Below are 20,071 nucleotides of genomic sequence, written 5' to 3'. Positions count from 1 at the left end.
TTTGCCATAGACGGGGAAAATTAGGGCAGAAAATAACACCATGAAAACAGAAGTGTTCAGAAATAGGATAGAAAGAGGCTTGCTCACATCCCAATGTGTGAGGGCCTGTCTGAGCTCCTGGGTGTTCAGGGACCATCCTGCTGCAGGGACCCCCAGTTTCTCTGCTGGGTTCCGAGCTCTTCTATGTGCCAGGCACGTGGTGGGGGGGTTCCTGAGCATCCACAGCAGGGCTGTGAGGGAGCACTCATTCCCAAGGACCCCATTCTCAAAGCCCTGTTACCTGGAAGGTCTGGGGACTGAGTTTCCCTGGACACCCAGATTGTGGGGGGGATGCATCAGCGATCACAAGTGGGTTGAAATTTCTGAGGCTTGTACAGTGGTATGTGTGGTCCCTGGTTGAAGGAGATTTGAGATGCCAGGATAGGGTGAGGAAGAGGTTTGGAGGCAGGGGTGACTGAGCCTTGAAAGTATAGGCAAACACCGCAGGCTTTAATGCCCCCTCGTTCCCCTTCCAGTCTCGGGGTGGGCAGAGGGTAGGGCTGGCTCCCCCGTCCATACGCATGGCAGGTGCTTATGGATGCAAGCTGGAGGAAGCCCAAAGCAGCCTAGGGGAGCAAAAGCTGGGACAGGAGGGCGACACGGGGGTTGCCACGTCCCTTGTGGGCAATAGCTTTATTCTTCCTCTGGGCTTGGGGACCAGGGCAGGGCAGAGAGGAGAAGGCGAGGTGGAGCAGGCTGGAGGGGGAGGACCTCACTGATTTTTCCCAGCATTCCCCAGGCCACTTCTCTCACCACAAACCTCAGTCTCAAGCCACTTGGTTGTCATGGAAACAGGCGGAATAGAACAGATGGTCTCCACTAGCCAAATTCCAATTAAACAGGGCAGAGATGGATCGAGAAGGGGGTGTGATGTGACTAGGCCACAGAGGGCTCTGCCCCCAAACCCAGCCTGCCCACCCTGGGCTACCCCAGGATGAACAGGAAGCCCCTGGTCCCTTCCGGCAGACCAGGGGCTGGGGTCAGAAGGACATCCTGGGAGATGGGTGGAGACAGCTGCCCAGGAGAGTCACCACCCCGTCCCCTCTGTCCTTACCCTTTCTCAAAGGTGGGGGGGGGGCTGCAGGTTGAGGGCATGCCACCTTGGAGAGGGGCAGTATTGGGGGACACACATTTAAATCTACAGAAACACGGGAAGAGAGACACACGCGTGCATCCATGTACACCCAAGCACACATGTGCAACACAATCGTGCTGTATGTGTAAACATGCGTATGTATGTGCCCATTTGCAGGCTCGGAAACACACGAGGGCATGTGCAGAAAGGTGAGGCAAAGCCATGAATCACACTCTCAGAACAACACAAAGAAAATGCTTGGGAAAACAGAGTAAGCAATTTATTTCAATTTATTTAATAAACATGTATTAAGAAAATAGGAACTAGAAACACACACACACACGCCATACGGTCCCAGGCTCAAAGACACAGGGTACATTAACTAATAACATGATCACTGAGCTAGGGCAGAAAGGCTCACCAGTGCCATGAAAATACTGGGGAGGAAATGATGAATTTGGGGCAGGGGATTGGAGAAGGAAGGGTCTTGAAGGATGAGAGGAGGCTTGCCGGGCCATGAGGCAGGGCCCACCAAGCCGAGGGGCAGCAGGAACAAAGGCCGGGTGGGAGGAAAGGTGAGAAGCAGCGTGCGAGCGGGGTCTGAATGCCACACACAGAGGCGTGCCGGCACATACACCTTCCATGCGGAAACCACACACCCACGCACAACTTCACACGCACAGCCACCGAGCCCCCCGGTCCCTAGCCTTGATGCATAGGAGATACTTCGTAAATGTTAGCTCCATGAGAAAAGATGCTTTTGTTTGCGGCAAACACCATGAGGTGGGTAAGGGAGGTGTCGGGAGAAAGGGAAGCGTCAGAAGTTTGCACATCTTGGCTTCGGGGGTTACACAAAGTGCCAAGAAAACAGAGCGGTGTGCAGAAGAGGAAACCTCATAGCTTGCTAGGGGCTGAGGAGGAGGGAAGCCGGCCAGCTCTCATCAGTTTGCCCTGCATTTATGGAGCGCCTACTGTATACAAGGCACTGAGCTAGAGCCTGCAGGGATCTTAAGGCTGAGTCCTCTCCTTCAAAGAGCTGTGTCTGGGGCGAGGGGAGGAGAGAAAGTCCTAGACAACACAGTAGGTTCTGGCTACAGTGAGACCCTAGACCAGTGATTCTCAACTGGGGGTGACTCTGCCTCCCAGGGGACATTGAGCAATGTCTGAAGACATTTTTTATTGTCACATGGTGGGGGATGGGGGAGGACGCTGCTGGCATCTACTGGGTGGAGGCCAAACATCCTACAGTGCACAAGACAGCCCCACATATAAAAGAATTTTCTGGCCCCAAATGTCAATGGTGCGGGCTGGGGTTGAGAAACCTGGCGTAGATCACGGATTCTGTACTTAACCCAGCAGCACCGGGCAGCTTGTGAGAGCTTCAGACAGAGTAGGGGCGGGCAGGCTACACAGGAATGGGGAGAGGCCCCCAGGATGTCTCAGAGGGTGGGGGTCGTGGGACTGGGGAGGGGTCCTGCAGAAATGGAACCACTAAGAACTGACAACAAACCAGATACAGGGAATGAAGGAGGAGTCCCAGCTCCAGTGAATGGCAGAACTGGGGTTCTGAGCCCAGCAAGGACTGTGTCCTGGGGCGGGGAGGGGCAGGGAGGGGGCCACGGGTGGCTTTGGGCTGCCTACAGCATGAAGTGGGAATGCCCAGCTGGCCATCAGGAAGGCTGGCCTGGGGTGCAGGTCAGGCTGAAACTGGACAGAACAGATTGGGGGATTGTTCCCTTAAGTCCAAAACCCTCCACAGGACCCTCCCAGGCCCTCCCATGGCCACAGGCTCCTGATCCCCATCTAGAAGTCACCAGTGTTCTTTCGTGGGTGCCCCTGGGTGGCCTCCCTCAGGCTGGCCTGGTCACTCTCTGCCACTTCAGCACTCGCACTCAGACTCCGGGCCCCAGCCTCAAGGTCACTTCCCCAGGGAAGCCTCTCCCAGGTTAGGGCCTCGCTGTCCCCTTCATAGCCCTGTACATACTTGAATCGCTTGGAAAATTCTCTGGACCACTCTGTGCATCAGTCCAGCCAGCAGGGTGACACCTGTTTGGGGTACAACAGTGCATCACCACCAGCTCGTGCAAAGGATTAAAATAGGCAGGAGAGGCTCCCCGTGTCCCTGGCTAAGGCCCTGCCTCCTTTCCCACCTCCCCATTCCCTAAGCACTCGACTTACAAAAACAGGTCTAGAAGGAGCTGTCTGGGCAGCCATCAGGGTGGGACAGCACCCAGGATCCTGAGGGAGAGGCACGGAAGCTTCACAACCCAAGAGGAAGTTTTCTAGCAGCTGGAGATGAAAATGTCACCAAAAAGCCCAAACTCAAGGACACACGGCTCCCCTCTCCTCCTCACCCTTGCACCTCCAATCCTGTTTCCACTTGGGGAGTTACCTGGTCTTCCAGTGCCCCCTGAGGCACATTAGCCTTTGAATAAAGTCTTTAGCCTCAGTTTGAGCTGCTTAAAGTACTTTTTCTCAGCACAAAGTACCTGGCACATGCAGATAAACATCTGTTGACTAACTGACCTCACCTAAAGGATTAGGGAAGCATTACCCACAGGGTCACCCCAGGACCCTACAAGGTCAGCCAAGTGAGTCAATAGGGGTCAGTGGCTCGGCCCAGAAGAATAGCTGGAGGTGCCTTCTGGGGTGGTCGCAGGGCCTGTCCTTCCAGCCGGAAATACCCAGGGGCGTCCAAACAGCCTGTGGGGGGCGGTCAGCTAATGCAGGCCACTAATCTCTCTTGAAGATTAAATACCACACTGGCTCTGGAGGCCAGAAACCAGCTGGGGGAGGGGCGGGTGGGGAGACGGGGCGGCCCAGGGCAGGGGTGGGGGAGCTGAAACTGGAGAAAAACCACCAATGATTAACCAGAGCTACTAATTATTAACCAGCTAGACTCCTGGACTTGAGAGACCCATTTCTGGCTTCACCCCTTCAGTGTTGAATCCCAAGCATCCCTAGGATTCTGTGCCCCGCCCCCCCCCCCCCCCCCCCCCACTATCTCCAGCCAGGCCTTGCTTTTTATCTTCTCATGCCCCACCCGGCGGCCTCCGCTGCTGGTGAACATCAACTCCCACTCCCAGCCCCCCGGGAGGGTGTCAGTGGAGACTGGGATCACAGTGATTGAAACTAGATTTGGGCTTGGTCTGGATGACCCCGAAGGCAGCCTTGTCCTTGGGATCCATGCCCTCTTCACTTCTAATCCGAACCCCCACGCCCACCCCACTCTCTGGAGGGTAGCTCAGCCCCTTATCTCTCCCTTTTTTAGCCTCAGGGTTTGGCAAGGGGCACTCCCAAATCTGCTGCTAGGGAGGGGTCTGATGATGGGGAGGGTGGCAAGGAGCGGGCAAGCCTGGGGGATGTGGGAGAAGGGGCTCTGGAGCTGAGCAGGGCAGAGGCAATGTTGGGACTCCAGAAGGAGGCTTTCGGGTTAACTTTAGGATAAAGAGAAGCCCAGACTCTCCAGGGGCGAAAGACTCCTTTAAGCACTGGCCACGGGAATCCATCAGAGAAGCAGAGTGGGTCACAGGGGTCTGCTGCCCCGGGGTGATCGCAGCATCCGTACCACATGTCCCACAGCGGGGTGCCTCACCCTGCCACATGCCCTGGCTCGCCCTCCTAGGGCCGCGACAGGCCACCCTGTGAGGCGAAGCACTAGTGGGCGATGGGAGAGGCTGCAGAAGGTCACGCCACGTGGGAGTCCCTGCGGTGCACTGCCTCCCCGGGGGACCCCACCCATTCCAACAGGCCCCCACCCATCCCCATTAGGGCACAGGCTGCTGGGAGAATGAGGGGCTGCTCCCGCTGTCTCCAGGGCGAAGAGACTGCAGGCGGAGGGTCCTGCTCCTCAGCCCCTCCCCACTGTCCTCTCCATGCCCTGAAACTGTGCAATATGCTCCCTTTCTCAGGCCCTTCTCTCCCCATCACCAACTTAATTCCTTAATTCCCACTGGAGATAAGCGGATCTTTCACTGCAATTTATTGTTAATCCAAAGGAAAACAGGGTTCGGAAGGGGTGAGGTGGAGGTGGGAAAGCGTGGCGGCGGCCAACCCGCTCTGCCTCTTCCCGGATCCCTGGATGGTTGTAGTGGCTGTGGGATCCTGGGCCAAACTCCCGGGGGGCAGGTCAGCCCCCATTTTGGGCCCCACACCTGCTGCTAGGGATCTCGATGACCTGGTTCCATGGAGAGCCCCAAAGATGGCCAGGTTGGTCAGAGTTGGCCAAAAGCACAGGGGAGAGAAGACTGAGAGCGGGAGACCCTCTGTAAGACTGAGGGCGGGAGACCCTCTGGAAGGACATCCCGTGCCAGATCAGATGTGCTCCACACCGATCCCAAGGAGGCTGAGACTGGATTCACGGGTGCGGGCTTCAGGCATGCAGATCTCAGCTCAGTGCAAGGAAGCATCTGGGGCACTCAGAGCTGTAGGGGCTTCCACGTAGGGTGCTGAGTCCCCCGTCACTGGGGGTATTCATCCTGAAGCTGGATGTTCAACCAACCAGCAGGGATGGGGTTGAGGGGTTTTAGAAGTGAATGGGTGTTATATTATCTGCTCTCCTTCCAGTGCCAGGATTCTCCCGACTTCCCCTATCTATCCGACTTCCCCTGTCTATCCTGCAGGGAAGGGAGTTACCCTCAGCTAATAGCCCAGCTGGGAGGCTCTTCCCAGACCTGGGGGCAGGAGGGGACCGAATGGGCTCAGAAGTGTAGCCCGCTTTAAGAAGGCAGTCCCCTGCCCCATCACACCTGCCCCTTCAGAGCCAAGCAGGGAAGGCTTAGGAAGAGTGACAGGTTTACTTGGGCATTAGCCCACAAGGCCCCAGCTCCTTCTCCCCATCTCCCAGCCAGGCCTGTGGCCTGCAGGCATTAAGAGATGGCACCCTCGGGTGTCCCCTGCTCTGTGTGAGGCCAGAGGGCAGATACCATCCCCTGGGGGACTGGGAGCTCCAGGAGGGCGGGAAGTTATGTTTGCTGCTCAGTCCCTGCTCCCTGCTCAGTGTGGGGTCCACGGGAGGGAGCAGTGCCCACACTGTCGAGGGAGTGCCGGAATGGACCTGTGTACCCCCTCCTGCCACCACACACCCAGGGCAGAGGGATTCCCACAAGTGTTGGCACCCAGCATGTCGGGCGGCCAGACGCCTGCGTGTGGGGTTCCTTGGTTGAGGGCATATAACTCTTGCTTCCACTACTCTTTAAGAAGGGAGCACAGGATGGTTCCAAAGAGCCACCACTGGGCATCTTCCGGGGACCATCTGGAGGTGGGGGTGATTTTCCAGGAGCCCAGGGGCCTGCGCAGGTGATGTACCCTGCCCAAGTGGAGAGGAACCCAGCTGAGGAACCCCTGCAGTGTGCTGGGCCAGGCGTCCCAGCCCCAGGGAACGGACCGTCCCCTAGATGTCACCTCCCTGGGCAAGCAGCAGCTAATAATCACCAAGTGGTGTGAAGATTCACTCTGTACCAGGCACTGCACTCATCCCACCACACGCACTATCTACCTCTTGTAAGCCTCTCGTTCTCACATACCCACTTCCAAGTGGAGGGAACGCAAGCTCAGAGAAGACAAGACACAGATCCACATGTGGGCACATGTAAGTAGTAAGAGACGGAGACCACTTGGCTCCAGAACAAACAGTGGGTTCAATTTGCCGGGGGAAGAAAAAAAAAAAGAGTCCAACCAGTTGTTTGTGATCCTATAGACAAAACAATTATCTCAGATTGACCTTCTGCATTCTCTAACTGGTGGCTGGGGGGCAGTGCGGACCCTGCCAGGGACAGTCATCATCTTTGACTGCCGGCCTCTTTCCCCCCACTTCCTGCCCCCCCCAGTATCCAGGCTCTGCCCCCCCAGCTGGGGGAGAGCCCCCCACCTCCGTGGGGGAGAAGATGGCAATCAGTGTCTATAATCAGGAGCAGACAGACACACACACACACAGCACAGGACCTCATACACACAGAGCATGTGACGTCATGCACGCGCAGGCGTACGCACACACACACCATAAACCTCTCTCATACACACACAGAGGACATAAAAACACTTGTAAAGAAACACATAAAGCTGCACAAATTATCATTATGGCTTGAGCCGTGTACACAAGGGCCAAGGGGGTAGGAGTGATGGAGTGAGAGGATGGGAGGGGGGAATCGAGCCATCTTCCTGGGCAGAGCAGGGGGTGCTGGTCCCCAGGCAAGCTGCCTGGTGGCCCTGTGTGCCCCTGCTCCGGGCTCCCTGGAGGGAAGGGGGAGCCACAGAGACCCTTCCCCAGTTCTCGCCCCCACTGCAGGGCCAAGATGTGGGTGTTAGGGAGGGATGTTGCGGGCTCCCTCCCCCATCGCCCCCCCCCCAGTACAGACAGGGAGACCCCTCATCTGACCCCTGGGAGGTGACTCAGGGTGGGAAGGGTGCCGGGTGGGCAGGGGGAGGCAGGGGGCCATTGCCCAAGTTCCCCAAAGCCCCATCCATCAATCGAGCGGAGATAATCAGAGTGCTCAGCCGGCCCAGGATACTGATTACTCTCTGGGCAGCATAAACACAGGGAATAAATCTGGGAAGGGGCCGGGTAGGAGGGCGTCTCGGCAGCAGGGCTCGCCACCCTGCCTGGGAAGGGAGAGGAGGCCCATCCATCATTCTGTGAGATGTAGCTATCTAGGCCAATGAGGTGAGGACAGTTCGGGGGGTGGGGGAGGTGGGCAATCATAATAAAATAATCCAGTGCAGCACGGCTGTTCTGCTCTGATCTTATTTACACCCGGGAGAAGCCTGGCCCTGCCTCCGCTCCAATTTTTACCCAGGAGCCACCGCTGAAGCCTTCTGCCATTGACTCAAAACTCTTGAAGGACGCCTGACCCACAGGGTAGAGAAGAGGGGCAAAGAAGTGGCTTGACTCAAGACATAGGTGGGCATCTGTAGGCCCTGGGCCCTGACACGCACTCCTTAGGTTTGGATGGGCGTCAGGCGGGTCTCAGGCCTCCATCCTACTATTGCTTCCAAGCACTTCCTGGGCGCAGGGCAGACTCCAGCCTCAGGAACCAATCGCAGAGCTTTGGCCTGTGTCTGGGCCACAGAGGCTCTGCCGTAATTCAAGCTAACGGAGCATGGATAATCTAGAACAGCAGAGGGTCTAGGAGGAATTTCTCTTTGGCATCGAAACATATCAGGTGACTGTTTGGCAGCCCAGTTACCTTCCTAATTAAGCAAGTTTGTGAGGCCTGAGCCCAAGTGGTGACCTGCAGGGGTCAGGGTGTGCTGAGGGGAGCATCAGCCCCGGGTCACCGTCGAGAGGACAGTCTGTGTGTGAGCTATCTGGAGGTCACTCAGTCCTCCGCCATGACCCTGGAAGGCGTTTTGATCTTTCTGCCCCCACGACCCTCTTCCCTGGGATAGTTCTCTACCCTTGCCGCGAGGCCGCGAGGCCGCCATGCCTCTGGGCCAGCCCCCTGTTCTGAACCTGCCTGGGGCAGAGGAAGCACCAGCCCTTTCATCCCAGGGGATCCAAGCAGCTGGTACAGGTGAACACCCTAAATCCTCCCCGCCTCTCCAGGTAGGCGCCCCTCCCTTGCCATCTTTTGGGAATCTCTGGGTGAGGGCAAGAGAGACCAGAACCTCCCAGAAGCTTCGGATGGGCTCTGACATAGGATCAGCTTGCTGAGCTGTGGACCCACCCAGGGCCCAGGGGCAGCCTGGGAACACCGGCTGGGGGTAGTTCCCAGCGGCTTCTTTGGGAGAAGCTATTACCCCTGGCCCTAGTCTCACGGTGCAGCGTGGGAGGAGGCCCCCACGTGGCAGCAGTGATGCCCCAAAGCTCAGGGGATGAGTGATGATATCGAGACATTTCTCTCCAGCATAGCCACATCAACACTCCCAAGACGTAACAGTGACTGCAGTAGGATCCACCAGGTGTAATGACTGTGTGTCTAGTACCTGTAAGGTATCTAAAGGATACAGTAGTGATGACCACCGAGACTCTGATGATAAGCACTGATAACTCCCCATCAGGTTACCCCTGCACCATCAAAGGGAACAGGGGGGTGAGCCCTAGGCAGGGGTGGTGGGCATTCTGGATGCAAGGTCCTGTGTTACTCCCAGGCTTGGTAAGCTGTCTCTCTCCATCGCCAGTCCACCCGCTTAGCTAAGTGGTATGATCATGGACATTGGGCCTGACTTCTTGGCTCTGCCACTTAACTAGTTAGTAAGTCACTTGTGTGACTAGGGGCAGGTTACCTAACCTCTGCTGGGCCTCACCTTTCCTTATGTAAAAAAAAAAAAAAAGGAGAATAGATGTACCTTCCACATGAATTGTTATAAAAATTAAGTAAGTTATTACGTTTAAGAAGTTGACGACAGTGTCTGGCACCCAAGTACTCTCAATAAAAGTTCATTATTACTATCATTGTCATCAACTGTCCAAACGACCAACCATGTACCCAGCTGGCATCTACCAGCAGCCCCTGATGTGGTCAACCCTGTACTAGGCCCTGGGGACACTGAGATCCATCAGTAATGGACGTTGTCCCTCTGGAGCTCTTGGTCTTGGGGAGATGATAAGTCCCAGGCCCGAATGACCATATAGCAAGACGAGGAGTGATTAGTGGCACAGAGTGGCACGATGAGGTGCAAGAGGGCTTTGAGATGGGAGAGGTTATCCCCAGCTGGGGGCGGGGGAGTCAGGGGGTTTCATGATGGAAGTGGCTCTCACGTCAGTATTTAGATATGGCAAGTAAGGCGGGGAAACCTGGGGCATGAATACAGGGGTGTGTGGCTGGGCGGGCCTGGCCTTTGGGGGAGGGCAGTGCGAGATGAGCCAGGGAGGGGGCAGCGAGCAGATGCTCCGGGCCTGTGAAGTGTCTTTCCCACGTATGCTTTAGGTCTATCCATCCAAGAAGCCGTGTGGGCAGATGAGAGCCAGCAGTAAGGGGCCCCTGCCAGAGTCCTGGGAGCAAGGGCGTTGCAAGCAGCCCCTCCCGAGGTGGGGCCCACAAGTGGTTACAAGGCTGGCTTGGCTCTGAGGCACCTTCTGGAACTTCCTCTGTCCTGGCAGCTGAGAGCAATTGCCCGCAAGGCACCAGGACTAAGGCCCTAAGCCTAGGGCCTTGCTGGAGAGCTCCAAGAGCCCGTATAGGTCTCCACTCCCCTTGCCTCCAGAGTCAGGCTGACTCGCGTCTGCCCCAACAGACCGGCCCTCCTATCTTCGCTGACTCACTTGGCGGGCACACCAGCTCATGTGCCAAAGCGTGGGCTGGCCTGTGTGACCCTCCACGGGAGCACACAAGTGAGCTCGTGTGTGCTAAGAACCAGTTCTTTGGGCCTGCTGCTCACTTTCCTCCACAAGACTGAGCCACTGAGACGGGGCAGGCTTCCCTTCGCTCTGGTCTTGTTTTCATGGTGACTGAGCCCTGGTGGTATGCTGGTGACCAGCAGGTATGCACGACTGCAGGGGAAAGAGAGATCAAGATAAAGCAGGAGGGGAAGGTGCAGACAGAGAGGAGAGGGGCTGTCAACAGGGCCTAGAATCTGCAAAGCAAGAAGTAATCCCGTCTTTGGTGGGGAGAACCCCAAGAGGGGACCCACGGCTCCAACACAGTGACTGTGAGCAAGTTACTCCACCTCCGGGAGGGATGGGAGACCAGCAAGCTCCTGCCAAGGCTGTCAGCTGCCACAGTGCATCTTTAGGGGGGGAAAGAAATTTCTACTGTGTGGTCCCAGGTCTCCACCCCAGCTTCTGGGCAGAAAGATGGGCCAGGATTCAGGCTGAGGTGGCTGTGAGGAATCCAGACTCCCTCTCTGCTGCTAGCACGTGTCTCTCAGACCTAGGGGTAAGGGTGGGTTGCTGCCCTGTCCCCCAAAGGCCCTCTTCCCCAGAATGGTGGTTTGCTGAGCTTCTCGGCCAGGTCCTGCCAGACAAAGCGGACTCCTAGAAACGGCCCTGCGGGGGAGCTATGTCCTTCTCCCCTTCAGGCAGGGGATAGAAGTGGGGGGCCCAAGGGGGCAGGAAGGAGTGTTTCCAGCCTTGGGGAACACACATTCCAGGAGGCATTCCACTTAAGCCCACAGATCGAACTCAAACTCCCAATGGGATGTTCTTGTGCCCATGGCCACTGGCCTGTTTTGCTTCCTGGGCCACGCCTGCAGCTGTGTCCCAGCGGAGCTACCAGCCAGCGGAACTAATGTCCTCTAATGAGATCCGGGCCAGAGTGGCCGGGCAGGTTTTATTGTCTGTGGCTTGGTAATGAGACTCCTCATAAAGTGGGAATGAAACTGGGGTCTGCGCAGACCAGAGCCGGGTGGGGAGTGGCCTGGGAGAAGGAATCGGCTCTGCCTGCCAAATCTCAGCCCCTTCCCCTCTCTGCGGCCCCAGGCCACTCCACAAGCTCATACCCCAGAGCCCTGCCCACGTCTCAGGCCAGATCTCCAGGGGGTGATGCTCTAGCTTCTAGAAAGACACCCTTCCCTCCCCGGCCTTCCCCCCCGACTCCAGCCATTCGGCTGCTGGGTGTCCTGTACTGTGGTGCTGACCTGGGCTCCATGGTAAGCTCCGGCTGGGCCACCCTCCGACCCATGTCCTCACTTATCCCTCACTTCCCTAGGGAGCTCTGGCTTGTTGCAGGGGGAGAGTGGTGGTGGCTGGCGAAGTGCATGACCGTCTCACTGGACTCACTCTATCGTGCCCCGGCTCAACCTCTGCTGTAATGCATCCATCTCAGCCTGTTTCAGTTCCCTCATCTACTGGATTGGGAGTCAGAGGACCCAGCACCTGACTTGGCCACACTGGCTGGAGGTGGTCAGCAAATTACTAAGCGGACTCACTTTCCTCATCTGTAAAATGGAAGGACCAGGAATACCATTCACATGGGGTTACTGGGAGGATCAGCTGGAACCATGAGCTGTCAAGAGGGCCACAGACATCTTTATTATTAGTGGCAAAAGGATTCTATCCGCAACAGGAGAAACTGGAAGAGGCTTTTCTACCAGCGAGAAGGGGGTGACGCCAGGAGGGATTCTCGATCTGGCTGTACCATCCTACCAGATGAGTGGACTGCTGGAGACAGGGTCCAGTGGCCCACACTTCCCCCAAATGCAGAATTTTGAAGGAGGGCAGGGGCTGAGTCCTAGGCCCTCTCTGCCAGCACGGGCTTCTACCCCAGCCAGAGCTCCAGATGGGCAACGGAGCCTCGCTGTGCCGTAGCCAGGGAGTGAGGAGGGTGCCTGGGAGAGCCCCTGGTGACAGAACAAAGGCCACAGAGCACCTGCTGCGTGTGCGAGTCCGCGACCACCAGGATCGGGCTCATGCAGGTGCCTGGGGCCCACCAGGCCCCCTGAGCCCCCAGGGCTGCTGCAGCCTCCACCACTGTGTCCAGGTGGGGGGAGGGGGCTCCCTGAGCAGCTCCTGGCTGGTGACTAGGGTGGTGAGGTCAGCACTGGGCAGGCAGCTGAGTGGCTCTTCCTCAGGGGAGTACAGAGGTGGCACTGCCCCGCTGGCAGATGCAGAGGGGGCCAGGACCACTCAGAGGAAAGGCACGGAGCACGGAAACAGCTGCCGCTTCGCTGCCCATTTATCACATGCCTGCCATGCGCTCAACACTTTTCATACCTTACTGTCAGTCTAATCTTTACAACCCCCTTTGAAAGCTGTACTCACAGAAACCCATTGTACAGATGGGGAAAACTGAGGCCTATGAAGTAAACTTAACCAAGTCTACTCAGCTAGTAATTCGTCGAGCTGGGATTCAAACCCAGTCGACCTGGCTGCACTTTGCTGGGCGGCCAAGATGGGGTGCTCCCCAGGCTGCAGGGAGAGGAAGCAAGCCATATGCCATTCTCTCTTGAGTAGGGCCTGGGATCACTGCTGCTGCCCTGCCCTAGGGCCATGCCCTAGAGAGGCACAGATCCCATGAGCTCCTGAGAATACATACCACTGCCCCCCTTCCCCATCCAAGGATAAACCTTGGGATTATCCATTGCCCTAAAGAGCCTACAGCCTGCCGTCAGGAAGACTTTCTTTGTGTCCTTATTGGGTCTCTCCTGTTGTACCAAGTTCACCTCTCCTTGTGGAATGGGTCAGGGTTCAGATGTTAGGCTTGATGCGTCTTCTTTCCATCTATCTTTTCTCTTTCCCCATCTCCCAAATCAGCACATAGAATCCAGAGCTTCAAGGGTTAACTGGACTAAAGGGTGTTATCTCCAACTCAGGGCATTCCCTCCAGAAGGTGATCCCTGCTCAGATCTTAAGTTACCTCCTGCCCCAGCCAGCACATCTGCTGTTGGCTCCGCAGACCTGGTCTCTATGGAGAGGGGCGGGCATCACAGGGGAGAAGCACCTGCCCGCCAGCCTGGGGCACAGGGTCTGGGCTCCCAGGATGAGCCCTCTTCCCCTTCCACCAAGGGGGCTCCCGAGTTCTGCTGCACAAGCCAGGTGTCTCCAGGCACATGTATGTTGCCGACCTGGGCACACGTATGGTTCTGCAGGGCTATTTATGGAGGACCAAAACCCACACTCATGCCCCTTTTTAAATGCTCAGAGTATGCCACCTTTCCCCCCCACAGATGATCCCCTTGCTCCCCAAGTATTCATACAGGAAGCAAAGATGCCAAATCAGTAGCTGAAAACCTATCTCCCAGGGCCCCTCCCAGCCTTGCAGGGATCTCGAGAAGCTGTGGGACAAGCCAGGCCCCAGCGAGCAGCAGGTTCCAGACGCTGTTTGCCCGTGAGAGAAGAGAGTAAAGTCTCTCCAGCTGAGCACCTCCCTGTGAGCATGCGGAGGTCCAATCTAAAGCCAAGGACAGAACAGGAATAGCAACCGGTATAGAGGCTGCCCACCCCCCAAAGGACCCGACAGCGCATCTTGGAAGGAGCTGTCTGAGGGCAAATCCTAGGTCTCTTCCCAAAACCGACTCCCAGACACTCTGACATCAATACAGGCATTATCAAGGCTCAGAGCTACTCACAAAATCCTAGTTGGAAAGACTTAAGAAATCAGTTGCATATGAATATCCACCTGCTATCTATTGATGGCCCCAGTCCTGTGGTGACCCACATATACCAGTGAACAACACCTCCCTGCCCTCGTGCCCATGGCTCTGCAGGGGCACAAGGCATTGTAGATAACCAACACAAGCACACAAAGCTTGCACATGCGTGTGTGCGTGTACCGACTCAACACTGACGGCGAGACAAGATGCAGACTGTCAGAACGGTTCCAGCCTAAGTCCCATAGCTAGCTAGTGTCCATCCCAGCCTGGCACCCTGGCCAACATGCAAAGTTAAAAAAAAAAAACAAAAAACAACCAAACGGACAACACAACAACAGTAAAACAGATGAATACACAGGCCCCCTCTCTGTCTCTCCCCCAGGTAGGAGCCACTCAAGTTACCAGGTTAACCAGGAAAGATCAGATCAGGAAAATCCAAGGTATATTCACACCTCCCTTGGGTGTTTTCCGTTTGTGCCGAACAATGAACATTAGTCAGTGCTAAACAATGGCGGCTGGGGCAGACCCTCTGCCCAAACCCCCAGCCCCTCGCGCCAGCCCACTGGCTCAGCCGTCAGCACTAGGATCCTAATGGCTGGTGCCACCATCCTGGCAGCATTCAACTGGGTCCTGGGTCAGGAAGTGGCCACCGAGGTGGATTCATTGTGCAAAGCTGGGTGGCCGAGGAGGGAACTAATACCATGCTTTCAGCCAGCGTGGGACCACAAGGGGCCCCCCTGCCCCCGAGCCACAGATATTCAGGCTCAGAGATGTCTTCTCAGCTGCTCTGCCAGGGCTGCTGGGCCCAGGCTCTGCAATATCTTCTCCTCCCCTCCAGCTTTGGCTATTAGGCCCTGAATCTGATTCCAAGACACTCTCCATAGCACAGCCTCCAAAACGGGCACTGAGACTGCTGTTCACACACGCTGTAATCCCCAGGCCAGCAGAATTGGTTTTGCCATAATGTCCTGCCCAGCAAGCCTGAGCACATCGCTGTCTGTGAGAAATGGGGAGAGAGGGAAAGGGCCCAGCTGCTCTGACACTCTGAGTTTCGAAGGAAACCACCTTCTGGGAGCTCTGTGCAGACTGCAGAGAAGGGCTGTGCGGTGGCCCGACAGGTCTTCCGAGGGTGCGCATGACACCTGGGGTGTGTGTGCTCTCTCCAGACAAAAGGTTTGGGGAAGCCAATTAGGGAGGGTGTGGTGTAGGTGGGACACCAGCTCTCCGCACCTGCTTCAAAGGTAGGTTCTCTGCCTCCCCCCAGGGCTCCTTGCTTGCACCCTCTTTAGGGTGCAGTCCCCAGGCCCTACTGGCCCTCTCCTCGGAGCTGACCTGTAGGAACTGTTATCTCAGAAGCTCGTGGGGCTTCCCCACCCAGCCTGGTAAAGTCTGTGTTGTAAAAACATACTTCTGTGTTTACACGTCAATAGCCAGATTGGGAATGTTGTGGGGTTTTTTTTGTTTTTGTTTTGGTTTTTTAGTCAGGGGGTCATCATACACACTGGGGGCTGCCCCCACCTGCTTTCCCCCAGAGAGGTCCTGTGTCGGTGCTCCCTGACACAGCCCAGGAGAACCCAGAAAAGAGCATCAGGCTGGCAAGTCCCCAGAGAGGAGCGGCAGTGAGCACTCAGGAGGGAGCTGGCGGGGGGGGGGGGGGGGGGGGGTGGGGGGGGGGTGGGGGGGGTGGTAGGGGGGGTGGGGAGTGGGGTGGGGTAGAAAGTGGGGTGTGGGCAGGCAACTTCTGAGCCTACCAGCCTCCATCCAAGTGTCAGATGGGCACCACCACACCCCCTGCCTCCCTTTGCAGGGGACCAGGGGCACCAGCTCAGGGTACAGGAGCTTGGCCGATCGGGGAATTCTGGCTGCCCCTGATGCCAGCCAGCCATGACAATGACAGCCAATTGAGGAGTGCTTATGAAGTGCCTGTCTGAGCTGGGGTTCTAGGTCTGCATCCTACCCCTCAATCTGGATTTCTGGTGGGGGGTAGTGTCTACACTTGAGTCAGGTGGGAGTGCCATCTCCCTGGCCCCACTCCCTGAGGGGGCAGGCTTCCAGCAGGCACCCCCCCCAAGAAGGAATTAACCACTGTGTATCACAAAGCTGGGGGAAAGAGAACAACAAAAGGAGGGGAGGATGGGGGTGAGTTCATTCTTTTCCCCCAAACCTTCCCACTCTTTGTCCAACCAGAATTAGGTTAACCCCTGGTGTGCCAGACCAACTAGAGCTCCCCCAAAGCTCTCCTTTCCCTAGAATCCTGGTGTGGACACTGTGCAGTTAAGGGTTCCCAGATGCCCAAACCCCCAGTGGTCAGAGGAGTCCTAGGTAGGGCCTGAGCTCCAGCTGGATTCCCAGGAGGTCCGGTGTGAGAGGAAGACCTCTCACTCCCCATGACCACCCTGCCAGGGACGGGACTAGTCAGGCCCCTGGAAATGGGCAGTGCCCCCTCCCCCCCACACCTAGCAGGGCAGCACCCCACAGGCTGTAGGGGCGGGGGCACTGTTGTGCTGGCTTCTACAAAGTGCTTTCGATGCCATCGGCCACTCAGCGAGATCTGTGGAGCCCTGGCAGTAGGCTGGTGGCAGAAGGGGTACAGAATTGAATGAGGCCAGGTTCCTGCCTTCCAGGGGTGCACCCCAGCCCCGCAACTCAGCAGGCGGGCTGGCCCCTGGGTAACACACCAGCCTACGGGTCTGTGGCATCACGGGCATCTCCAACGGGCCGCTGCCAGCGATCCGGTATTCTCGCCCCAGCGGGAGCTGGTCTCTCTGTACTCTGACCCCTTATTCTGCCACCCTAAGGCCAGAGCACGTGCTCCAGCCAAGCCCCCTCCCTCCCCCGCCAAAACCCCATCTAGCCCAGGCGGGAGCGGGAGATCGTCTCAGGTTTCTTCCCAGAGGGCTGGAGGAACCCCACCCCCACCCCAACCTCCGCTGGTGTCACCAGCCACCGTGGGAGCTGGGTAGCTTCCCCAGGGACACAAAGGGTTAAATCCAGGCGAGGGGACTCGGTCGGATTTGCCTCCTAAACGCATTTTCCAGTTCATTCCCCAGCACAATACGCCGCCGCCGCCGGTCGGTCCCAGCCTCCGCCCCCACCGCACCCGTCAGATGGGCCACCGCGGGCCACCCCAGGGTCGGGCGTCGGGTTAACCCCTCGGCCGCCGGCACCTGGAGGAAGGACACGAGGGGGCATCCTCGGGAAAGTGGGTCATGCAGCCACCTGGCTGGCACCAAGCCCGCGGCGCTTCCTGGGCGGGGGGGGGGGGGAGGCGGCAAACTGGGAGTGGAGTTCCGAGGTGAAGTGCAGCCCGCGCAAGGCCGGGAGGTTGCGAGCCCGCGTGGCCCGGGCCTCACCCACCGGGAGAGGAACCGCAGGTGAGCGAGAAGCTGTCTCTGACGCAGGAGCCGGCTCTCGGCGCCCGCGTGGGGCTGCGTGGGGCGGGAGGAGGCGCGAGCGCGCGGAGCCGTCTGGCAAAGGGGCCGGGGACAGAGACGAAGCCCCCCTGCCATCCTCCAGACCCACAGCCCACCGCCTCCGAGAGACTGACGCCCTCCCCCTGGGGCTGTTGTCTCATACCCTGAGACGGAGATTACGGTGATTATTTTGCATTTATGTAACATACAGTGTTTCCAAACTGCTTCCCGAGCTGAGAGCTGGTTATTAAATAAATAGAACGCTATTACATATTATTATTTTTGTGAAAACTGAGCGGAAGAAAGTGCTTTCTTGCTACACAGAGACGTGCATCCGACCGCTTCCCTGCAGGGCAGGCTGTTGGGCTTCTCATCCTCTCTCTCCGCCGTGCCACCCGCACCCCCCCTTACCTAAGCCGTGACCCAACTTTTCTGGCTCCTTTCGCTGCCTATAACCCAGACGTGCCCGCCATCCAGCTCCCAGCCCCGGGAAGGCATTGGATGGGGGGGGGGGGGGGAGCGTAAAAAAGGCAGAGGCGGAACGCGCTTACCTGGGAGGAAGAATGCGGTCAAGCCGAGAGCGAGTCCCCACCAGCGTCCAGCGGCGCCCGCAAGCCCCATCCGAGCCATCGGGGTCCGGGGGTCCGGCGAGAGGGGCCGCGAGGAGAGCGCTCCCCGCGCTCCAGAGACCAGCCCGGAAGACGAAGGTCGATCGCTGCCGGCCGGCGGGCGCTCCGAGGATCCAGGTCAGCCGCAGCCGTAGCCGTCGGCCGGGGCGGGGTGGGCTGGGTGCGATCGGCGCGGCCGCAATCCCGGCCCCGGGCCGCCGGCGGCTCAGAGGCTCGGTGGATGCCCGCCGCAAGTTGCACGAGTCATGCCCCCTTCTCCTCCTCCGCTCTCCTCCCCGCGCCGGTCCCCGCCCTCTTCTTCCACGCAGAGCCGGGCTGGGGAGAGGGACCCACCCCCGGCGCGCCCGGCTGCCCGGCTGCGCGGCGCGGGCTCCCGGCCCCCGGCGCGCTCACACCCTCCCGCTCGGCTCCAACTTGCAGGCGTCCATGGCCGGCCGTCCTCCGAGGGCGGCGGGACGAGCGCAGGCGGCGGGCGGGAGGCGCGGTGGGCTCGGGGCCCAGGCGGCGGGCGGGCGCGCGGCTCGGCGGCTCGGGCGGTGCGGCTCCGCGCGCGGAGGGCGAGCCGGGTGCGCCGCGCGTCCTCCCCGCCACCCCGCGCCGCCGCTGCTGCTCGCGCTGCCGGGTCCCGGCGATCCGCAACAATGTGGAGCTGCCCGGGCGCCGAGCCGCGCCGCGCTCGCCGCTCTCGCTCTTTCTCTCACTCGCCGAGCTCCAGCCTCTCAGCCGCTCTCGCCGTGATGTCACACCGAGGGGGAGGGGTTAGCGTTAACCCCCTCCTGGCTCACGACGCGCGGCCCGCGCCCGCCCGGCCCCGGCCCCGGCCCGGCCGCGCGCACCTTCCGGCCCCCGGCGGAGGCGGGTCCCCGGCGAGGGCAGCGGGGTCCGCCGAGGCCCACTGGCTCGGGAGGTGCCCCTTCGGTCGCCTTCCCGCCCCGGGAGGGCCGGACGGCTAGCCGCCCTCCTCCTCGCTGACAAAGAGACGCAGTGACCCCTAGCGGCCGGCGTGGGGCGGGGGGGGGGGGGAGAAGCTGCTCGGTGGGGGTGGAGTTAAGATGGGGCGGGCGGGGAGGGGGGGAGTAGGCCGTGGAGGAGGGAGCGTGCAGTATGGAGACTACTGGATCTGGCAAAGTCCAGCTGAAAGAGAATCTACAGGCCTTCTACTCCAACCTTGGCCCCATTTTACAGATGCGGAAACAAAGGCCCAGAGGAAGGGAATGCCACTCGCTCAGGGGCACAAGGGCAGAAAGTGGCCGACTTGGACTGGAACCCCACAGCCAGAGCTCCCCTCTCCTCTGCATCACTTGAACGCTGAATGGAGAGGCAGCTATGCGGGGACCGACGGGAAGCTGCCAGAGAAGTCGGTGGTGGGCAACCGTGGGTGAGATGGTGCCACTGAGGTTTCTGGTCTTTTCTAATCTCCGCTCCCTTTGCAGGGTTTCCTTTCCCGAAACTGAAGCCCCCTCCCCTCCTGAAACCAGCGGGAAACCGAGCTCTGCTCCCTTTGCCAGAACCTTGGTTTTGGGCGATTTGCAGGAATCCCGCGAAAGTGACCCATCTAGTCAGTGTCCGAGGCCGGCCAGGGACTCTCCAGCGCATCCCGTTCACCACCCACCACATCCGGGTGTGGCTGGCTTCCTGCCAAGGCGGCTGGGCCCTTCGGGGACCTTGGCAGCGCGAAGCCTGCCCTCTGCGCCTTCCCTCTGGATCTCCTACCCTCATCCTCCACCCTGGGAGGAGGCAGACAGACAGACAGTTTCCCACTAGGGAGGAACAAGTTCTCCCCAGATGCCTGACCAGATAATGTGCCCTTTGCCCATTGCTGCCGTTTGTCCAGCTGGCAGGAGCAGAGGGGTTGGATGGAGAGGATGAAGGCAATTTATATCTGATAATATATAAGTTCCAGTTCCTGGGTGGCACCACTTTCTCACAATTGGGGATCTGGCCCT

The 20,071-nt window shown here is 58.6% G+C and overlaps 1 protein-coding gene across 3 annotated transcripts in view; it reads right to left on the bottom strand.

Moving 5' to 3' along the window:
- Positions 1 to 19,103, bottom strand: part of NECTIN1 (nectin cell adhesion molecule 1) — a 63,693-nt gene extending 44,590 nt beyond the window's left edge. For 2 of the 3 annotated variants that reach the window (XM_064577341.1, XM_064577340.1), the window contains exon 1: positions 18,048 to 19,103. Coding sequence is in view for 2 of the 3 variants with exons in the window: in XM_064577340.1 (XP_064433410.1) it covers positions 18,048 to 18,126 (79 nt within the window). In the remaining variant the exon portion in view is untranslated. The remainder of the gene's footprint in view (positions 1 to 18,047) is intronic. The other variant, XM_045894835.3, reaches the window with a different exon arrangement.
- Positions 19,104 to 20,071: the final 968 nt, after the last annotated feature.

This window comes from Mirounga angustirostris, unplaced genomic scaffold (assembly GCF_029215605.1).
Source record: "Mirounga angustirostris isolate CCGP_5_RB_7025 unplaced genomic scaffold, mMirAng1.0.hap1 SCAF_13, whole genome shotgun sequence".
In the NCBI taxonomy this organism is placed as follows: Eukaryota; Metazoa; Chordata; class Mammalia; order Carnivora; family Phocidae; genus Mirounga; species Mirounga angustirostris.
The sequence above is the reverse complement of the archived record's forward strand: the minus strand, read 5'-3'. Positions and strand labels throughout refer to the sequence as shown.